The sequence below is a fragment of the Amphiura filiformis genome, chromosome 14, assembly GCF_039555335.1.
Source record: "Amphiura filiformis chromosome 14, Afil_fr2py, whole genome shotgun sequence".
Taxonomy (NCBI): domain Eukaryota; kingdom Metazoa; phylum Echinodermata; class Ophiuroidea; order Amphilepidida; family Amphiuridae; genus Amphiura; species Amphiura filiformis.
The window spans coordinates 28,400,945-28,421,714 of record NC_092641.1 but is presented as its reverse complement, the minus strand read 5'-3'; the positions used below and the strand labels follow the sequence as shown (position 1 = coordinate 28,421,714).

The 20,770-nt window shown below is 38.2% G+C and overlaps 1 protein-coding gene across 1 annotated transcript in view; it reads left to right on the top strand.

Annotated features, from left to right (window-relative positions):
* Positions 1 to 19,690, top strand: part of LOC140169335 (uncharacterized) — a 49,131-nt gene extending 29,441 nt beyond the window's left edge. The window contains exons 4-10 of the mRNA XM_072192591.1: positions 1,854 to 2,215; positions 3,441 to 9,454; positions 10,115 to 10,313; positions 11,456 to 11,697; positions 12,669 to 12,848; positions 14,423 to 14,529; positions 15,855 to 19,690. Coding sequence (XP_072048692.1) covers positions 1,854 to 2,215; positions 3,441 to 9,454; positions 10,115 to 10,313; positions 11,456 to 11,697; positions 12,669 to 12,848; positions 14,423 to 14,529; positions 15,855 to 16,066 — 7,316 coding nt within the window. The 3' untranslated portion in view covers positions 16,067 to 19,690. The remainder of the gene's footprint in view (positions 1 to 1,853; positions 2,216 to 3,440; positions 9,455 to 10,114; positions 10,314 to 11,455; positions 11,698 to 12,668; positions 12,849 to 14,422; positions 14,530 to 15,854) is intronic.
* The last annotated feature ends 1,080 nt before the right edge of the window (positions 19,691 to 20,770 follow it).

The window sequence follows — 20,770 nt, the reverse complement described above, 5'->3', positions numbered from 1 at the left end:
TTGATGGATGTTAAAATAGCAGTTGTGATCCATGGTTTATGAGGAATACGCTTATAACTTAAATTCACACGTTTAGCCTTAACCGGAAAACAACGATTATATAATACAGACAGTTTATCAATAACTAACTTATACGCTTGGCTAACAGATTCCTCATTAAGAACATGATTCCAATTAGTTAATTCAAGGTGATTTGTAAATGAATGAATATTACGTTGAGTAAATGAACGACCATGTGTGGATCCAACAAAATTATATTTCAATGAAATAGAATCAGTAAATTGAAAAATAGGGTAATGATCCGTGATGTCAGACACACATATACCAGACTTACTTTTCTTATCAAAAACATTAGTGAAAATATTATCAAGAAGTGTGGCAGAATGTGACGTTATCATGGTGGGCGATCTATAAGTGGAAACATATTATATATTATAATCACAGAAATTTGTAAGGAAATTCTGAATTTTTAAATCATTCTCGTGCTGTAAAAGGTCTAAGTTAAAATCACCTGAAATATAGCAATGTTTGTTTTCATTTGCAATAACATCAAGACAACGGCTTAAATCAGAGTTAAATGAATCAACGTCAGTTCTATGAGCACGATAAACATTACCAATAATTATATTCTAACACTTTGAATTCATAATTTCAATGAAGATAGACTCAGAGTGATCAATAACATTAACAGAAGAGTCATACTGAATTAGATCAAGGTCATTTCTTAATTTAAAAGAAAGCGACTTATGAATGTACAAAGCAGCACCACCGCTTTTCCTGTTCTTCCGTGGTACACGGAAAAGGGCTTTCAAAGTGCCCTTTAAGACTAAAATGTACTACAAATCTAGCTATTTTAGATATTTTTAAATTTATTTTTAATACCATAACCTTTGTGTAAAGTAATTTCGCATAGTAAACCAAGTCGTGCTATTAAATTGAAAGGCACTGCTAGAGGAAAATTTACTAACTGGATTTTGAATAACCACCGCGGCCTACCATCTTTTCCATGCTGATTAGCCCTAATGGACCACTACTGCCAAACATGTCAGATTAGCATGGGAAGGATCCAATCAATCTTTTTAATACTGTATTCCCTTGATCAGAAGTGGTTTTTCTGATCCTCCGAATAAAACTTGTATATAGATAGCATTTCCATCACCAGTAGACATTTTTTCTTCTATACTATGTTCCCATAACTTACTTATAAGCATAAACCTTCTCAAGCATGTAAGAGCTACATTGGTATGAAGAGTGAATCAAGTCTGTCATGTATTTACAGCTGAAATGAAATGAAATGTCATGAAATACAGATTCTGCCCTGTATCTCTTCCTTCCCCATACCCCATCTTTCAATGTTGGAGAGGGTCTCAGGGAGTATGCAGCAATAGCAATAAATTCTTGTGAAGGGCGCAAAAATGACACTTGTTAGGCTAAAATAGCGAAATATGTGATGCGATCAAGCAAAATCAGTCGGAACTCGGAAATATTGAATTTTCAGTTTCTTATAGGATAGTAACAAACATTTGCAAAGCTACATTTTGCAGAAAACCCCACTGCAATTAAACCACCAGTTCCAAAGATATGAGCAATTAAAGAGTTTCCATAACAATAGAAAACAAAAGGAAACAGTTCCTTTGTTAGGCTATATCTCAAAATCAATATTTCCGAGTTCCGACTGATTTTGCTTGATCACATCACATATGAGTTTGGTTAGAAACCCACATACAGTGGATGATTGGGGGAATGATTGTATGGATCATCCCACCTCAAAATATTGGGAAGATCCATCATTTGTTTTACCTTTAAATAATGTGTTATTTAATTCGTGATGATTTGTATTGGTTTATAAGCAGACCCGGAGGGAGATGAGGCAGAGGAGAAGGCAAGACTAAAACTGAAAGAAGAACAAGGTGAGAAGACAAGACAAGAACAAGAGGAGAAGACAAGACAAGAACAATTGAAAAAAGAACAACAGGAGAAGGCAAGACAAGAACAATTGCAAAAAGAGCAAGAGGAGAAGTCAAGACAAGAACAATTGAAAAAACAGGAAGAGCTAACAAAGCAAATCCAAAAAGAGAAAGATGAGAAGAAACGAAGACTGCTGGAAATAGAAAACACGTTGGAAAGACAAATCCATTTAGAGGTGCCTGTCCGAGAACAACATCAAAAGGCAGAAATTCTGAAATGTCCAACAAGTTTAGTCAAAGATGACGAGGTAAGTTGCCAAAATTCTGGATGATGCATGGATTTCATAGTTTCCACCTCGCCTGTGCACTTTTTCCACAAACACCAGAGCATGACACAAATCTCTGCGTGTGTAAGCAACTTTATCCATGAAAGCCAATGTATGACCTTTGATATTAAATCACTGATGACAAATGATTATGACGGTCATTTCAGACATGTATACTTTTGTACACAGGTATAACTTTAATCCGAGACTGAATTAAAAGACCTAGTTTGCGTCTGACGTCACAATCAATCAAACTTGGTTAGTAGCGCGTAAAAGGAAGGCTGGTTCATCTGTTGCCTTCATTGTAACAAAAGGAATAAAACAATGGCGAACCATTACGGTACTGTTACAAGGCAAAAAACAACTTTTCTAGGCATTGTTGACATGGTACCTTCAGACGGTTGTATGTTGAAAGGTGAAAAATTAAGCAACCCTGTTTTCCCACATCGATATTTCAACTTGTAAAAAATATTTTCCGGTTTTGATTGCCGGGTAAAGTCAGAGGCAAACTAGTGTTGTTTATGTCTGGCGCCGATTATGATATAAAATTAGATCGATTGAGCCCGTATTTAATGGTTCAGCAGCTGTGAGCATATAGCGAGTCCAATATTTTATAGCATACCAATAAATAGTGGGTGTAAAGCATTCAATTTTATCATTATTATGTTTTAGACCCAATACACACACACACACACCCCAATCTATTTTTGAAAATGATCCCAAATTGAATGCATTCTGATATTATGTATTCAAATTTAGTATCTAGCTTGGGTCTTTACAATACATTATAGTAATATATGATGCGATCAAGCAAAATCAGTCGGAAGTCGGCAATAATAAATTTTCAGTTTCTTACAGGATAGTAAAAACATTTACAAATCTGGATTTTGCAGAAAACCCCATTGAAATTGAACAATCAGTTCCAAAGATATGAGCAATTAAAGAGTTTCCAAAACAAGAAGAAACAAAAGGATATATTTCCTTTATTTGGCTATATCTCAAAATCAATATTTCCGAGTTCCGACTGATTTTGCTGGATCGCATCACATATGTAAATATCTTACAAAATGATATGAGCAACAATTGAAATATTGTGTCTTAGTTAACGTAAATAATTATAATAACACCTTTGTCAATGATAATCAATGTTCTGTGTAGGCTATTTTGTTTATCATTATAGTTCTACTATTATTTGCTCACCTAACAGGAGACTTGCACTGGTATTTATGATGAGATCGTAGCTTCTCAACCGGCTTATAAAGAATTCGAAGAGTCCAAATCATTGCACATTTATGCGATATCAGATCGTAGTGGTTATCTGGTTAACTTTATTTTGGCCGACTATTGCAATGCAAATAATAGTTCCCCTTCATTTCATGAAGAAGTATTATCTGTCACTGCCTACAATGAAGCAAGGTTGTCAGAAAAGCTTACAATACTCGACGCATTGAGCAAATCTGTACATAGGTTTTCCATGTTTGACGAGCTAGAAAACCTTGAGGATAGTATCGGTGTTCACAACCTAGATGCTAGAATTGATCTCTTTCTCCGCCTTCTTTGTGTTACAACTCACTCTAATGTCGAATTAGCCACCAACATACTTGTACACTGCCTGAAAATTCTACACTCCGTGTACGGTAGATCTTCATGTAAGCTAACTACGAAGGAAAAAGAACATTTATCGTTACTAATCAGTAATAGAATATGGTCTCCAACGTCTGCTCTAAAATTATTGTCTTGTATTGATGGCAGGGTTCGTTCTGATGTGTTACATAAATCCCTTATACACCATATTCAAGACAAGAGCCTGCTGCAAGAGCAAGTATGTTTATCCTCACCCTCTTGCACTTCCCGAGATGTAGGAAAACTGGTAGACCTAGTTCAAAAAAGGATAGCACTAAATCAAAGAAGAAAAGAGGTTAGAACAGGGGCTACTGATTTACCTGAATGTCGCAATGAACTTACCTATGACGATTTTGTAGAGCTGCTCGTAGCATTGTTGGAGAAAATAAGATCCCATCAAAAGCAGAGTCTAACTGAAGTCATGAATGAAAATCAACTTCGTCTACTCATTGAAGCTCTGATATGCAAGTCAATATCAAATGAGTCGTTGACATCCGTAAATCGTGAAGAGAAGTCCACGGTAGTAGCAATGGTTGCTGCAATACGAGCTTTACTCGGTTATGCAGTAGATATTGTTGTACGGAGCGAGACCTATGTTGCAAACGATGTTAAAAAGTGGCAAGAATTCTACTCCAGTCTTGAGCTATTCTCCTGTGCAGTAAGTGCTAAGAATATCCGCAGCAATTCAGTGCCAACAAATATAGTGTACTGTACGCCGTCTCAGTTCAAGGACATTGAAAGAATTGCCAGACCCGGTGGCTTGTTCACATGTTTCATCATATATGACAGTCCTCCAACTCGCTCCCAAGATAAAGACATCGACTACTGGCAATTTTCTCATTTGCTCCCTAAATATCAGCTCCATTCCGATTTACGGAACGGTACCAACTCCAATGAGGAAGACCAAACATCTTTATCCTCATCCTCTTATAGGCAAGAACATGACATGAAGGATATTATGGTGGATATCGATCGCATAATATACCGTGAAAAGGACAAGTCATTTCATCAACTACTAGAAGAAATAGAAGCATCTGCTGCCATGTCACCAGAATTACATACAAGGATGGTTGAAGTTATAGTGGAAATTGAGAAAAAAATAGAAGAAAGAACATACACACAATCGGACATACAAACAGTCAAGCGTCATGTACAAAATCTTGACTCTGCCTCCGAGATGGCCAATGCAGTTGTTGCACTTGTCGGGCACGTACAAAAACATACCAAATTTATTCCTCGAAATAACCAGATACTTGCGGTTGTCACTTTGTTGCTCGAACAAAACCAGGGAATGGGTTGCTTACTTGAAGTAGCAACAGGCGAAGGAAAGTCGACGATTGTGGCTATGTTTGCTGCAATACAAGCGTTACGTGGCAAATTCGTAGATGTAGTAACAAGCTCTGAATTGCTTGCACGACGTGACGAAGAAGAATGGAGGCCATTCTACAAGGACCTAGGTTTAACCTCATGTGCTATTCCAGTACCTGAAACGTTAAGTTGCAATACCCAGGAAGAAGTCGATTCTCTTTTACGAGAAAAATACCAGTCGAAAATTGTCTATGGTACAACTTCCGAATTCGCAGCTGATATTCTACGCCATGAATTTGAACGTCGAAATATCCGAGGAAATCGAGAATTTCAAGTGGTCATTGTTGATGAAGTTGATTCTATGACACTGGATAACGGACTGCAGCTTACATATTTATCGCACAACACAACCAGCCTTAGGCACATCGAACAACTGCTTGCCACCATCTGGTGTCATCTCTCATCGCACCACCAAATTCAAGATTCATCTGGGAACATACTATGGGCCACCAAGCCACAATACATCCACACGACCATAGCGGAAAATATAGTAGAACAGAGTGACGATTTGATGGAAAAATCTTGCGATATTCTACAAGAAGGCATTACCATCGGTTTGATTAAAGAAGAAAGTGAATGTGGTGACATTCGAAAGATGTATACACAAGGCCAAACGGAGGAATTGCAGGACAAAATACAAAGCATAATGGCAAATATTACCACAGAGCACGAAATACAGCTTATCAAGTCCCAAAATGTAGACCATATTTCATTTCAATACTTCGTGCTTGGTGCTAATAATATAGCAATGCTGAAGGGTGTTGAGGACGTCTCATATGATGAAAGGAACAGGGTGTCTTTGCTGTTGTTGGATAAGGGCTTGTCATCCGAGCTGTACACCGAACAGGATTTGAAAAAATATGCAATCGAAGTTGTTGGGCAGAAGATTAGATATTCAGATGACTTGACTCGAATAGAAGAGTTATTAAACATAGAAAATATAGCGCTTCCAAAGTACCACAAAGAACATTTTGAAAAAACTCAAATGCAAGAGTCAACAGACATAGTTCTTCCAATGTACCTCCGAAAATATGTTGAAGAGTGTCTTCCGATATTTGTTGAAAATGCTTTGAGGGCTCTTTCAATGACATTGGGCCGAGAATATGTCGTTGTAGAAGGACGGGACTCACTTCCTCAAAATGAACAGCAGGATCATGCATTTGACCGTGTAATTCCAGTAGATTTTGAAGGTACCGGAATCCTAGAGAAAAACAAGAAGTGGGCTGATGGGCTTCAGCAATTTCTGGAGATGAAACACCAACTTGCTATATCTCCAGTTTCAACTGTTACCAATTTCATGTCAAACTACCGCTTCTTTCGTAGGTATTTGGACACTTGTGGAATACACGGAGTAACAGGAACCCTTGGTGACAATATTGACCATTTCTTCCTCAAAGAGCATTTTTTGACAAAATGCCTGTCATTACCGACACATCGAAGAAAAAAGTTAGTATGCCATCCGATGATGCGAATCGACAGAGGAAGAGAGTCTTGGATAAGAGCAGTTTGTGATAGGGTAAACAAAGTCGCGAGAGGGCAAGCTGTCCTAGTTGTTTGTGAAGACCTGAAAACAGCAGAAAACTTTGAAACTAAGATCAATAGCCTCGAAGACAGCAATGTCCGCGAGGTTCACATGTATACTAGAAGTGACATTCACAAGTACGACATAGAGAGGCGTGAATACATGAGCGGAGAAGTCATAATCACAACAACTCTCGGTGGTAGGGGAACTGATTATAAAGTACACAATAGTGTACATAGCAGAGGTGGCTTGTTCGTTCTTCTAACCTTCTTCCCCAAAAACATGCGAGTTGAAAAGCAGATGCTCGGACGAACAGCAAGAAAAGGAGAACCTGGGATGGTTCAACTCATTCTTGACCAGAAAAGTCTTCCAGAAGCATATCAAGGCCATAGCATGGAGATGATGCATATACTGAGATCAAAATATGAACAAGAACAGATTCAAAGGTTAGAAACGAACGAATTGATCAGCATAAACCGAAGAGAAGAGCTCTTTGAGACATTTTGCAGAAAACTTAAGAATTTTGAAAGTCGATATTCCTCAGATGAAAAAGATCCTCATAAGATGCTAAGGATACCAGCTCAAAGTAAGTTTGACTATAGCCCAGGACTCAACTCCGTCAAGGAAAGATGGGCGTTTTGGCTAACACTACACCGCTCCAAAATAGAAGACAATGAAATCAAGCTTTCAGACTTGCAGTATGAAATGGAATGTGACATCCAAACGAAAATAGATGAAACGCAAATTGGAAAATCAGACAATTTTTATGACCATGCTTGCAACGCAAAGAGTAGAATGATACTTTTAGATGCAGAGCATGATTTTGGAGTACTTCAGCGATGGCAAACACTCATTGACACAGAGAAATGGTACAATGCTGTTGCTTTCTACAACCAGGCCTATGTAACCATCAAAGTGAAGAAACAGGGGTACATTGAGAAGTCACTAGATCTCCTTGAGAAGACGTTAACCGGCATAAAGGCTTACACGGCAGAAATGGCAAATGTGACATCGTGTATTCAAGCAGCGGCATCAGTAGGTCACTCGAGATCTCATCTTGGATCACAGGAAGGACAGACAAATTTCAGTAGACAACAAACTGCACGTGGTAGCTTCATAAAGGCATGGATTGAGGCTACAGAAAGGGCAAAGGAAGTGTTAAAGGGGGACTCAAATGATGAGTTTACCTACAGCGTCGAACCTGTCGGCTTAAACTTCGCAGTACATGTAGATGAGTCTGATGATGCCATGAAAGAAGAGATGATGCAGATGCTTGATATGGGAATGACTTACTTCTTTAAAGTAGAAAAGAAACGAAAATTCAAGTTCTCGTTGAATGCACTCTGGTGCTTCTTACTAGGTGCACTGCAGGTAGTAGCAGGTACATTAGCATTAGCCTTCACTCTTGGGGCAGCGTCTTCAATTGGTGTAGGTCTCATTAGCGAAGGTATAGCAGACATGATTGAGGGGACAATTGGAATGGTTACTGGCTCCTTTTCGTGGGCTGAATGGGCAATATCCAAGGCCATTAGTTTGGCTACATCTCTAGTATGTTGTGGACTTGGCGCGTTGAAAAAAGTTGCCAAGGTTGCTTGGAAGGGGGTAAAGGCAGCAGTTGGTGGGATCAAGGGGACAGCCACGAAAAGTGCCACGCAGCAAACATTGAAATCAAACTTTAAGATAGCCACTAAGTATGTAGTGCAAGAAATTGGACAGCAAGGTGTGATGACAGGAACGTCACTATTATGGGATAAAGCTTGCACCAAAATTCTGGAAGGCATTTTTAAAGAGCACTTCCGTGACATCATTACACAGAACTTGAACAGTTCAAAACAACTGCATGAAATGTTGAGCGTATTTATTAAGGAAACAATGCCTACCAATTCTTCAGAATCAGACAAGGACCAACTCAATGATGTAGTCAAACGAACGTGTGATAAGACTCTTAGTAAGATTTTGAACACTTTCCAAGGATTTGATGAGATTACTTCGCAAATTGACAGATGGAAGGGTTTGCTGTCAACTATTGCTTCGAAGAAAAGAAGCACCACAGCCAAAGCATTATGCACTACGATAGAGATAACTCAGTACACGCGTTTGGTCACTGAGCTTGTTCAGACTTGGCCTACGACTGCCTATATTAAAGACAACGTAGCTTCAGCGTTGTCACAAGATATGAACACACTTTTAAACTTTAAAAATGCAGCACAACAGACAAGTCCGCATTCTGACTTGCATTATCGTCTCTTCAAATCTGTTTGCGAGACAGTAACTGACAGGTTCACTGAAAAAATAACTCATTTGTTAGTTTCCATAAGCCAAAGACATGCCTGTAAATATGTATCAGGAAAATTAGGTACAGTGACTGCCAATGCGTTGGGTAGAGCTGATGTCAACCAACAATTAATAGATCAGAAACATAGTTGGGAAATGAAGGTTGATTCAGACGGTATAAAACGAGCAAATACAAGTCTTAGCCAGGAAGAAGTGAGTCACGTGTATAAGTTGGCTAGTGAAGCTGCGGATCCTTCAAAACCAGCTAGCGACCTTCATCTCAACGTACTTGTGCACAGTGGGCTAATTGAAGGTGGTAGAGGCATTATTATAGACATAGTTGACGAGAATAGGAAACACGTCACATCAAAGACGTTTGATGGGAAACCCGGATCAGAGCCAATCAGGTTGCGTTTGGTTCAGACGAAAGAAGGGTAAGATCACTAGGACTAAAATGTGTCGTCGTATATTTCTCAAACTGCCGAACCACAGATCATAATTAACATCAATTATTTTGTAACATGGACTACGAAAGGGTCCCTAATTTTTAATTATAAATAACATAATAAATGGTTATATTTGGTACTAATGTGCAGCTTTATGTCTTCTCTGCCCAAAAATACCAAAAGAAGTACAATCAAAATGTTCCCATCAATATAAAAGGAAATGAGTTTTTCAAACTTACAAACAAGTAAGACGTCAATATCTCTTGAAATAACCTATGACGGGTCTCGCCACCCCCTTCTAATGTCTCTATGGTCATCTTTAATGGTCAGTCCTACCCCAGTGGTAAGGTGCTGGGGTACAAATTTTTATCACTAAAGGATGGATCTACGATTAGCTTAAGTCGTTTGGGCGTAAAGACGCACATTATTTATGGATGGATGAAACCCTTGAGGGCGGGATTTGGTATAACCATCCCTTTCCTAGTTCCATGATTAGATAGCTGACTCAATATTTGTAGTTTAAAAGACGCCTCGTTTAAATCTCATCCCTAAACCTTTGAAATCATAATTAGCTTTCAATTACTACTCTTGTTTGCTCCGTATGATTGAATATTGAACCCTTAATTGTTGTAATTATTCCTTATCTAGAGAACGATCATCCCGACAGAAATGTTCAGGGAAAGTCAATTCATACATCGGCCATTTTCAGCGACTAGATAAACGTGGAAATATTGTTCAAGAATACGGACCTATACGTGGTCGTGACAATCAGAACTGTTTATTCGACGCCATTACGCACGGAACTGGAAAAAAGCCCGATGAGCTGCGCCAAATAGTAGCAGAAAAGGTATATTACCTTTTTTATCCTTTTAGATATTTTAAGTTGATTATGCTCAAAATGCGTTTTGACCCACCACTAATCACTGCTATGCATTGTTTTTACAAAAAGTATACTTGATGGAAATGTAGTTTTTGGTGGGAAAAGGTCATACATTTCATTTAGTCATAAGGATTCAAAAAAGTAGAGTTTGACCAATCTGTGATGTCCAGTTCTTAAGAGAGAATATCAAAGGTCAAAATGTTGGGTTTCACATGGGTCATAAACTAAAAATTGTATGATTTTAACCAAAGCGGTCTCAAATTGTTCGTCTTGAAAACGCAATACAGTTGAATAATATTTGCACTGTTTATGATAGAATAGGCAGTGACGTAGATTTTTTTTTGACATTGGGGGATGGGGTTGGAAAACATTTTTTTGAAGTACAGTGAATCCAGCACCCTTTGGTGACACAATAAGTTTATGGTACAAATACACGCGAGGCGCGTTAAAATGTTGCCATAATGAAGCTAAATTAATGAAATATGGGGTAAAAGTAGAATAAATTCGCACGCGCAAAACACTGCACTTTTGAACTCAGATACAAATTTTATTTTACCGCGTGTTGTCTGAACGAACATGGAATATGGGTGTGGTGGTGATGGTGATGGTTGGTGACGCGAAGTCCGCTGCTTTTGATTTTTGTTTTTACAAAAACTGTTTTAAATGCTATTGGCGACATAGTGAAGTTTAAATATTGTTACAGACCTCACTATAACGCCGCAGTGACGTAATATCAGTGCTGGTAGTTAACCTTTTCGGTAAATCCCATAAGCCTTTGGGAGTACACCTGAGAATTCGTCATTTTACGTCACACCGATCAGCGCCGATGCGCACATCGTTTATCGAAAATCGTTTATACTGCCCATTGGAAGTCGGCGTGACGTAAAATGACGAGTTCTCATGTCTGCTCGCAAAGGTTTATGGGATTTACCGAAAAGGTCAATTATTTTGATTATCATTGGTAGGTCAACGAACATCCCGGGAGCCATTTTGGTGCTCGTGAATAACTGGTTGGAAGTAGAATTTACCACACATGAAATGAAATCAATATCTTTTTACACCATGGCATGAACTATAAAATTCTGTTTGTTTAATTTTTTTTGTTTCAGATAAGGACGGAACCAGGGAAATGGAAAGAGGCCGCCCTCCGTCAGCATCAATTCGATTTTGCGTACAAGAACTCAAGTTTATTCTCGTCTAGAGGAGGAGTGTCTGTTGAAAAAACATTTCCAGAAGTAAGCCGCATCAGAGAGATATACAAACAATCTTACAACCAAAATGGAGGTAGTTTGAAAAAGCTCAGCAAGGAAGAACAGCAATTGCAACTTGGCACCGTAGACGAATACAATAGGTGAACTAGAGACCATTGTGCTCACAGGGCACGCCCCGTCATTAGCCTTTTAATTAAAGTCATTACCTTTTTATAATTGTAAGCCTAATGCACAATGCAGATACTAGCCAGTCCTTTGTGCTTTACATGTATATTTGCATGTGCCGGGACTGTGCTGCGTCTATGTTATCCATTGAAGCAGAAGAAATTTGACCTTAAAATAATATTGATATCATAATTATTGACCTTATATTGAACTGACATTAAGTTGCAGCTATACTAATGACGTTTGCTTGCAATTGGCAACAACATGAGAAAATCGGATTTGCGACCACAATGGCATATGCATGACCTTTGACCTTGAGTTAGTCACATGATATTTGTTTCCAAGGACCAAGTGAAAGTTACTTACTGACTAACCTTTTGGTCTGAAATGGACATATCTCAAAATGCCACAAAGGTATGACCCCAACTTTTGAAAAGTATTTGGTCACATACCAGAAATAACCCTTAAATGACCTTGGACCCCAAATGCTTTTTACAACTTGTGTTTTTGTGTCCAATTTGAATGAAAATGAGTATGTGATATTGATATAACTCAAAACATGAGGGAGGTCATTACAAGGTCGCCAGAAGTCAAGCAAACGTCAAATAATTTATGTGTTAATGTATGGATTGAAATCTAGTGTCTGTATTCTGCACGAAAAAAAATTCCAAGGTTATTTTAAGGTTATCATGGGTCATTTTAAGGTCACAGTTGGACTTCGTGTTTTTTTTTTAGATCTCAGCATGTCTAGTTCTTTCTTCTGCCAACAGTTGATATAATTTGTTTTTCCTTCATTATTTGACCAGTTATGATATAAATAAAAATAAAATTGGATCGATTGAACCCAATTATTGGTCAAAGAGCCATGAGTTCAAAATATTGGACTCCACGTACGAATATTTTTAAACTCATAACTGGAGTAACATTATTATTATATTGTTTCCAGCCGCATAAACGACCCACAACAAAAACACAATCCAGCGACTCAACAGGACCACATCCCTCCTAAGAGATGTCTTACTAGAAGTGGTGAAATGCCCGGACAAGGTTTGGCAATGACTGTAAGAACTGAACACCACAGAGCTGCACTAAGTACTGGAAGTTCAAAAGAGAGCCAATTAGCCAGGTAAATTATAATAAAAAACAAGTGCTTTCGTTGCATATGCATTTGAAAGCAAGACTCTTAATTCCATTTGCTTCACTTCACCCAGGCGTACGTGTTAAGGGTCTGTGCAATAATTATGAGCCCTGGGGGGGGGGCAAGAAATGTTTGGCGAGCCGAAAGGGGGGCAAGCAATTTTTGGCGAGCCGAGAGGGGGGCAAGCGAGTTTTGGCACACATTCTTGGGGCGCCTTTTAAATAAAACGCTCTGAAAAGGCTTAGGAAAACCGTACAGAAACGCTTAAATATGCAACTTTTCCAGCTCGCTGCGCTCGCAACATGTATATAGACCATTTAAAGTTTGCAAATTGGGATCCCAAACATTTGGCATGTGCAAGGGGGAGGGCAGCGAGATTTGGTCGTGCCGAAAGGGGGGCAAGCGATTTTTGGCGGGCAAAGAGGGTGGGCAAGCGATTTTGGCGAGCCGTTTGAAAATCCCCGGGGGCTCATAATTATTGCACAGCCCCTAATATGTGGTTATCCGGTTTATGCTGGAAAGGTAACAGACACCTTGTGCGAGAGTGCGTAGCGTACGCCATACAGAATATTTTAAAAGAGGTGTCTGGCCCCGAATCACTTCGATTACAATGAATAAATGCAAACAAGGAATTAATGTCTTCGACTAGATTAGTTGTGATGAAAAAAGAATCATTTGAGTTGGAGACATTTTTTATCTATTAAAAATGAGCATTGTGCGCCAAGATAATTCCCGTTGGAGAAATTGGCGGTCATAGTACTTCGTAGTACGATGATATCACGGTGAGTGGGTGTGCTTACTGTACCACTGAACCCCGGAACTGAACATTCTTTTGCAATTATTTTGTCCCGAAAGTCCCTTACTTCTACGATACGGAATATGTCAGTTTCTTCATTGATTAGATATATGTAACCTGATATCACGAAATGAGCGTAAAGTAGCAAGTTGGTAGTTTCGAGACATACTGGCTAACTGAGTTGACATTCTTTCTTAACCGTGCACCTGTACAAGCCAGTATAGTATGTCATTCGTGAATGACCCATTGTGTCCCCATTCACGAAAGACATACTACTGGCTTGAACATGTGCGCGGCAAACAAACAACACCAACACAGTAGCCAGGGCGTCTCCAAACTACCAACTTGCAACTTTACGCTCATTTCGTGGTAGCAGGTCACATATTATAGGGTCTTAGAGAATCCTTGATTATCAATACGAGTAAAAAACGCGGGAAAATAACAACTGTCCAGATAAAATGCTACCAATTGACTTTACCGCGATAGATGCGCTTTTTAAAATGCCCAAATGGGCCGAATTGGGGTTATTTGGCCTGAAGGGAACGTGGAAACCACATTATAGTATGAACCCTTATATTTTGTTGGTGTAAAATAATTACCCCTCTATGTCATGTATTTTGAGCGAAAAACAGTACATGCAGTATGTTAACCCCCCCCCACCCGCGAAAAAATTGACAGCCCTCTTACGGACAGTGCAATTTTAAGTCGGTAATCTTTGAGCACAATCAAGTGATTCCCACTATATATATCGATTTAATTCCAACAGGAAGTACGTAACAGAACTGAGGGAAAAGGGAATGGAAGTGGATGCAAGATATGCGTCTTATGTCATAGCACATCCGGGACTCTCAAATATGATCCGCGAAAAAACAGGTTAGTATGTATATTTTTGATCAGTATGGATCAAACGACGACAATACCTTTGACATTTCTAAAATTTTGATATTTTTTGTTCTGATTTTGATTATTTTGGTACGGTAGGCAAAGATGAACGATTTTGCAGTATCCAACATTTTTACAACTGCTTCAAAATGTCGTACTTGGGACAATATGCGCGGTCGGTGCGTGAAAACGTGAGAATCTACAGCATGTCTCAAAAAATATTGTGCAAGTGAAAAGCGCCCTCTTTGGCAATTAGAAAATACCGTTGTGACATAATGCTTACATCAACGTCACGGGCGCATTCTTAGCTCTCAAATGCCGTTTGTTCTGTTCAATTTGCTTGTTCCAATTTTGAGATATGTTTAGTTAAAGACAAAAGGGTAAAATCACAATTGTGCCACTTTTACTAGGGAAGAGAGCTGTACATGTAAATCAGTGATAGCTGATGTTTATGCGTCTAATGCACTCCCCCTTTCGGGGCGCATGCATTAGACGCATCAACATCAGCACGCGTGCATTATTTTGTCTTATATCTCTCCCAACAATACGCGTTCATTAACCTATAACATGTATAAGTGCGCAATATCTGTTTGTCTTTTAACATGTCCTAAGTGACTAAGAGAACAGTATTTACCATGATAAAATCATTGACATGCACTTTCAAAACAGCAGAATGTGAAATCAATTTTTACAGCAGAATGTGAAATATTTATTTATCGTTTAATCTCTTTTAAGTGGAAAAAGAGAATCATCATTCCTGCATCATGATAAAACAGTAAAAACAGTCAAAACATATTTTGTATGGTGTAATTGTTTATGCATTCTTTTGATTTCACGAAGTAACTCTTGATAAACTTGATGCTATCACTGTTACATGTAAAGCCCTCTTCCCTAGTAAAAGTGGTAAAAGTGGCACAATTGTGATTTTACCCTTTTGTCTTTAACTTACATATCTCGAGATTAAAACAAGCAAATTGAACAGAAAAACGGCATTTGAGAGCTAAGACTACACACTTGACATTGATGTAAGCATTATGTCACAACGGTATTAGGTAATTGCCAGAGAGGGCGCTTTTCTCTTGCACAATTTTTTTTTAGACAGGCTGTATACTATAACTGGCCATTATCAGCGGTGCATTTTGGTATGACATGGCCCATGCAGAAGATGCAACATTAAGAGCCTTTTTCTTCGCATTATTTTTGTTGGCTTTTTTTCTCTATATTTGTTCAATTTCTTTCTTTCTTTTTATTGTCTTCCCAATTTTGTCGTTCACTTTTTATTATTTTATATTCCACTTGTTTGTTTTTACATATAGGTCTCAAAGAACACGTGCAGGACATTGGCCATCATTCCACCGAGTACTACACTGAAGGGTTTCTAAACCATGCCGCCGCAAAACAAGCCATGCAAACTGATGACAGTGGTCTAAAAAACGATGTTGCCTTTATTAGATCATTGGAATCGCCAAATGCTAATACTAATACAACAATACGAGGTTTGATTGACTTCATTGATAAAAACATATAAATAAGACAGAAAATTATTTTCAAAAAATCACGACCAACAAATTGACACCGGTACTTATATTTGAAAACAAAAAAGATGGACAAATTCTTGGAATTTCGGGGGAGGGGGAGGGGTTGAGGATTAGAATTAACAACAAAATAATTAACAGGATGATGATGTTCCTGGTTAATTGCTGGTTAGAGTCATGTAAAAATGTAGTTTTTTTTGAGAAATAACATTTTTTACTTTAGGGCCAATATTGTATATTTTGGTTAATGTTTATGAATTTGGTTATTACTTGTATCTTTTTTTTTTTATTGCTAGTTATTTCATGATTGATGCGGATAAAACATCATGGTAAAGAGTATTTTTATTTTTATGTTGTATATGTTATGTGGGGGTGTATGTACGGGGTGGGGGGGGGGTGTGTGTGAGGGATGTTTGGTGTGTGAGGCTGAGAATGGTGTGCGAGGAGGTGTGTAATGGTGGATGTTTGAGGGTGAAATGGGAATACGAGTTCAATATGATGAGTGTGCTTTTGATTCCGATTTGTCCAATATATTTGCTCATAATTTTGTGCCATAATTAAATGTTGAGTTTCCAATATATATTAGTACCACTTTTTAATGATTTGTTCTTAACATTGTATAAGTAATTGTAAATTGGTATAATCTATTTAATTGTGTTTATATGTTTATGCTCTATATATGACTCATGTATCTGTGTGTTTTTTAAATGTAATTCAATTCCTCCAGTAAGAACAGCAATAGCTGATCAGGCCACCTTGGGTAAATATGATATAAGAAATAAATAAGAAATAGACCAGACTCGTACGCAGATTTCACGTATTTTGAGGGTCGGCTTTTTTAAGGCCCATGACAGATCCAGTCTGTCACGGGCCCGTGTATTCTCATATAGCCACGTGTTTTTGCAGGCAGCATTCCGAATTTCCGTTATAATAGGATACCAGTTTTGAAATGTTGTCACGTGTTGACTACTAGACCATGTATTATTGTATGTGTGAACGGTGAGAAAGAAGAGATGCGCATGTTTTGGTATGATTTGTATGTAGCTTTATGAATTGGTGGTATAAAGGCCGCCTATATATGTGACGTGTCATGTCAAAAGGAGACACTTTTGGGCAGGTTATCATTTTTGAGGTTTTTACATATCTTAAATATAGAGATATTTTGCTCCACAACACCGTTTTCCCCAATGAAATCATACATTCCTATGCGAAGATATTGAGTTCATAAGTTATGGAGCTCGGGCACAGTCGCAGCTTACTAGGACTGCAACTGCAGCAGCAGATCTAGGCCTTGTCATCAGCGCACCTAAGACAGAATATATGACTGCAAACTGTAACGCCCAACCAGCACTTGAAGTCTATGGTAGTACCATCAACCATGTCACAGACTTTAAGTACTTGGGTTCAAAGATGGGCTCTAGTGCTGGAGACCTAAAAGCACTAGCCTGGGCAGCTTTCTGGAAACTGGAACGCCTTTGGAGAAGCCCATCCCTGCCAATCGAAACAAAAATCAAGCTGTTCGAGACAACTTCTGTTACTGTCTTTCTGTACGGGTGTGAGTCATGGGTAATCACCAAGGACATGGAAAACAAAATCAATGCCTTTGCAACATCTTGCTACAGAGTCATGTTAAACATCAAGTGTGTGATCGGATAACAAATGAAACCATCTACAATCTGACCAACACCACTCCACTGGTTGCCAGAGTCAAGATTCATCAACTCAAATTTCTCGGCCATATACTACGTCTTGAAGACGACGAGCCTGTGAAAGAATATGCCCTTTATATTCCACCACATGGGAAGAGGAAACCGGGACGGCTGCGCACACTGTACTTACAGTATGTCCAGCACCTCCTGGGAGATACTGAAGGGATGTTGCAGCCAAACAAAATTGTTTCGCTTGCCCAAGATCGCAATAGTTGGAGAAAGCTTGTAGTCGCCTGCTCCGCAGCCGACTGATGATGATGAAGTTATGGTATTATAAAATTTGAAATTGAGATTTCGGCCTTTAAAAATATTATTGACAATGTTGAGAGTAGAAATTACCTTGAAAAATGTCTCAAAAAATACAAGATGCCAGTTATATTCCTGTCTGAAACTATCAGACAATATTTTAAACATTAATACCATAACAAATTTGCAACAAACCCGAATTGTGAAAAAATCACCCCCCGGGCAGATTTTTGACTATTTCTCCATTTACGATCCTGCCCAAAAGTGTCTCCTTTTGACATGACACGTCACATATTTAGGTTGCGATTTTCTATGCTCGTGGCCCAGCTATAATTATATCCTTCATAAATATGTTCTCGTTCATTAATTGGTTAAACGAGTATCATGTGACCACTCAACTGTGTGCGTTTCGTGCACGTGCAACAATCAAAAGAAAACAAGGCCAGCCTAGCCTTGACCAGGCCTAGCCTACATGTATGCCTATGCATATGTCTATGCCTTGCGTTTCTAATATTTCAACCAATCAATGAACAAAGAATATATTATTGAATGATACAAACAAATTAATATTTACTGCTATAAATTCGGGATCTGGTGGAATCTATTGGTCCCCTCGGTGAACTGGACACCGTGAGCTAACTATTTTCCCTCGACCTGGCGGTCACCAGATCCCTCAAGAGCAGTAAATAGTATACAAATATTCACTCTCCTGTCATGTGATTTGAATCACGAGTAAGACAGGCATAATTAACAGTCCCCCTGGAAAGGGGCACTCAACTTTAATTTTTGGCGCCGAGGCACCTTGGTCTGGGGCGGACATTTTAAAAATGACTTTAGAAGAGTTAGCTTTGGGAACTGATTTATGGCAAAAAGGGACATCTGAACTGACATTTCAACTCTGTCGGGAAAATTGGACCAAATTATAACCTGTTGACTTTTTGTGGTGCTAAATAAAAAAAAATCCAAATTTTTTCACGTTTGCGATAAAGATCCCCAAAATGTGGGTCTTTGGGACTTCCGGAGAGCCTAAAAAGGGACCGTGCCGCACATACCTACTCTTTCATGCGAGTACACTCTCGATCAAGACGTAATAAATTGCTATCTTATGTTGCTAAATTGTGCTGCAAATCAGTTATAATTATGATGTATATAGTTTTTGCACTTTCCTTTAAGTGTGATGCCTTAAAGATTAACGAGTTTTTACTTTTGTAGGTCATGTGGCTCTTGAGTTATGTTGTAAAGAGGGCTGAAACAACAACACTTTTGTAAAACGTACATAACTCATTAACAACAATGAATCATTAGCAACTTTTCAAAGTATATGATTTGTAAAATTAACTTTTGCAAAACATTAAAGTGTTATTTTTCAATATTATATTGATTTAGCTAATGAAAATCGATTTTTTTTTTGGCTGCTTCGACCAACAATACCGCGTCTACCATTATACCAGTGATGAATACGAGTTTACAGATTCAAGGAGAAGCTAGTCGAGTTGAATGCAGTTCGTTGAAATCTAAATTGTTGTGAGTTGCGAAATTCAATGTCAAGGTTTAAAAGTGTTGCATGAAATGAAAAATGCGATGACTTTTATTTATATATATATATATATATATTGGAATACACATGAAGAGAATGTTCACGTATACGTTGCTATTAAGTTTTATTAATATCATTATGATATAATATTATATCTTACTTTTTATAAACTGCTCAAATAAAGAAAGTCCGCAGTCATGTAACCCATTCTACATCAAAACCTGATCTTGTTGTGACAATTTGATTGATAAAGTCGTGTGCAGAATCTTGTTAGCTCCAATTTGATACCAAATTTGCTACCCGAAACTCTAAATTCACAGAGATTGATACCTGTATATGAAATTTTGTGCATTTTCAAAAGTTGCAAATTAAAAACGGAGCACGCGGATCTGTAGGTGAATGGCAGAGTATGACCATTGACATAGCCCGAAACAACCGCTAGGTCATATCGATCGCATCGTGCCCTAGTATTCATCAGTAAAGCACTGTAACAATCCATGCGTTTTAAATTAACAATTGAATAAAGCGCGCACTTCGGATAGTCGACATGGGTTCATCGTTGGCAAACAAGCTTGACCACATTGCCACGCTAAGCAATTTCGACCGCGTGTATCGTTTTGATTTGCAACTTTTGAAAATGCACCAAATGCCATAAACTGGTATCAATCCTTGTTACTGTTGAGTGTTTGGTAGTAAATTTGGTATCAAATTAGAGCTAACAAGATCGTGCACACGACCGTATCAATCAAATTGCCATAACAAGATCAGGTTTTGAAGTAGGACGAGTTACATGACTGCGGACTTTCTTTATTTGAGCAGTTTATTAGGACTCATATTATGATCACATATTAATTTAAATCTATTATCTATCAAAAAAGCGCAGTGATTTATAGTACGCTACACAAAGGCACAAAAAATCCATAATAAAAATTCCCTTTAAAAGGGAAAGCCAGCCTCAATGTACAAGAGGTCTTGTAATTAGTTTTGGTCAATGTGAAAGGCATTTTTAGGATCACGCTTACATCCATGTTACATGACAGTCCACCAAACCATCAACGAGAACATGTACACTGAAACAGCAGAAAACGTTAATTCCTATAAATCTCATGTCAACTCTTTAATTCATTTAATTCATTACTCCAAATTGTTCTGGTCTGTTTTTTTGTTTTTGTTTTTTGTTTTTTTGTTGTTGTTTTTTTGTCTTT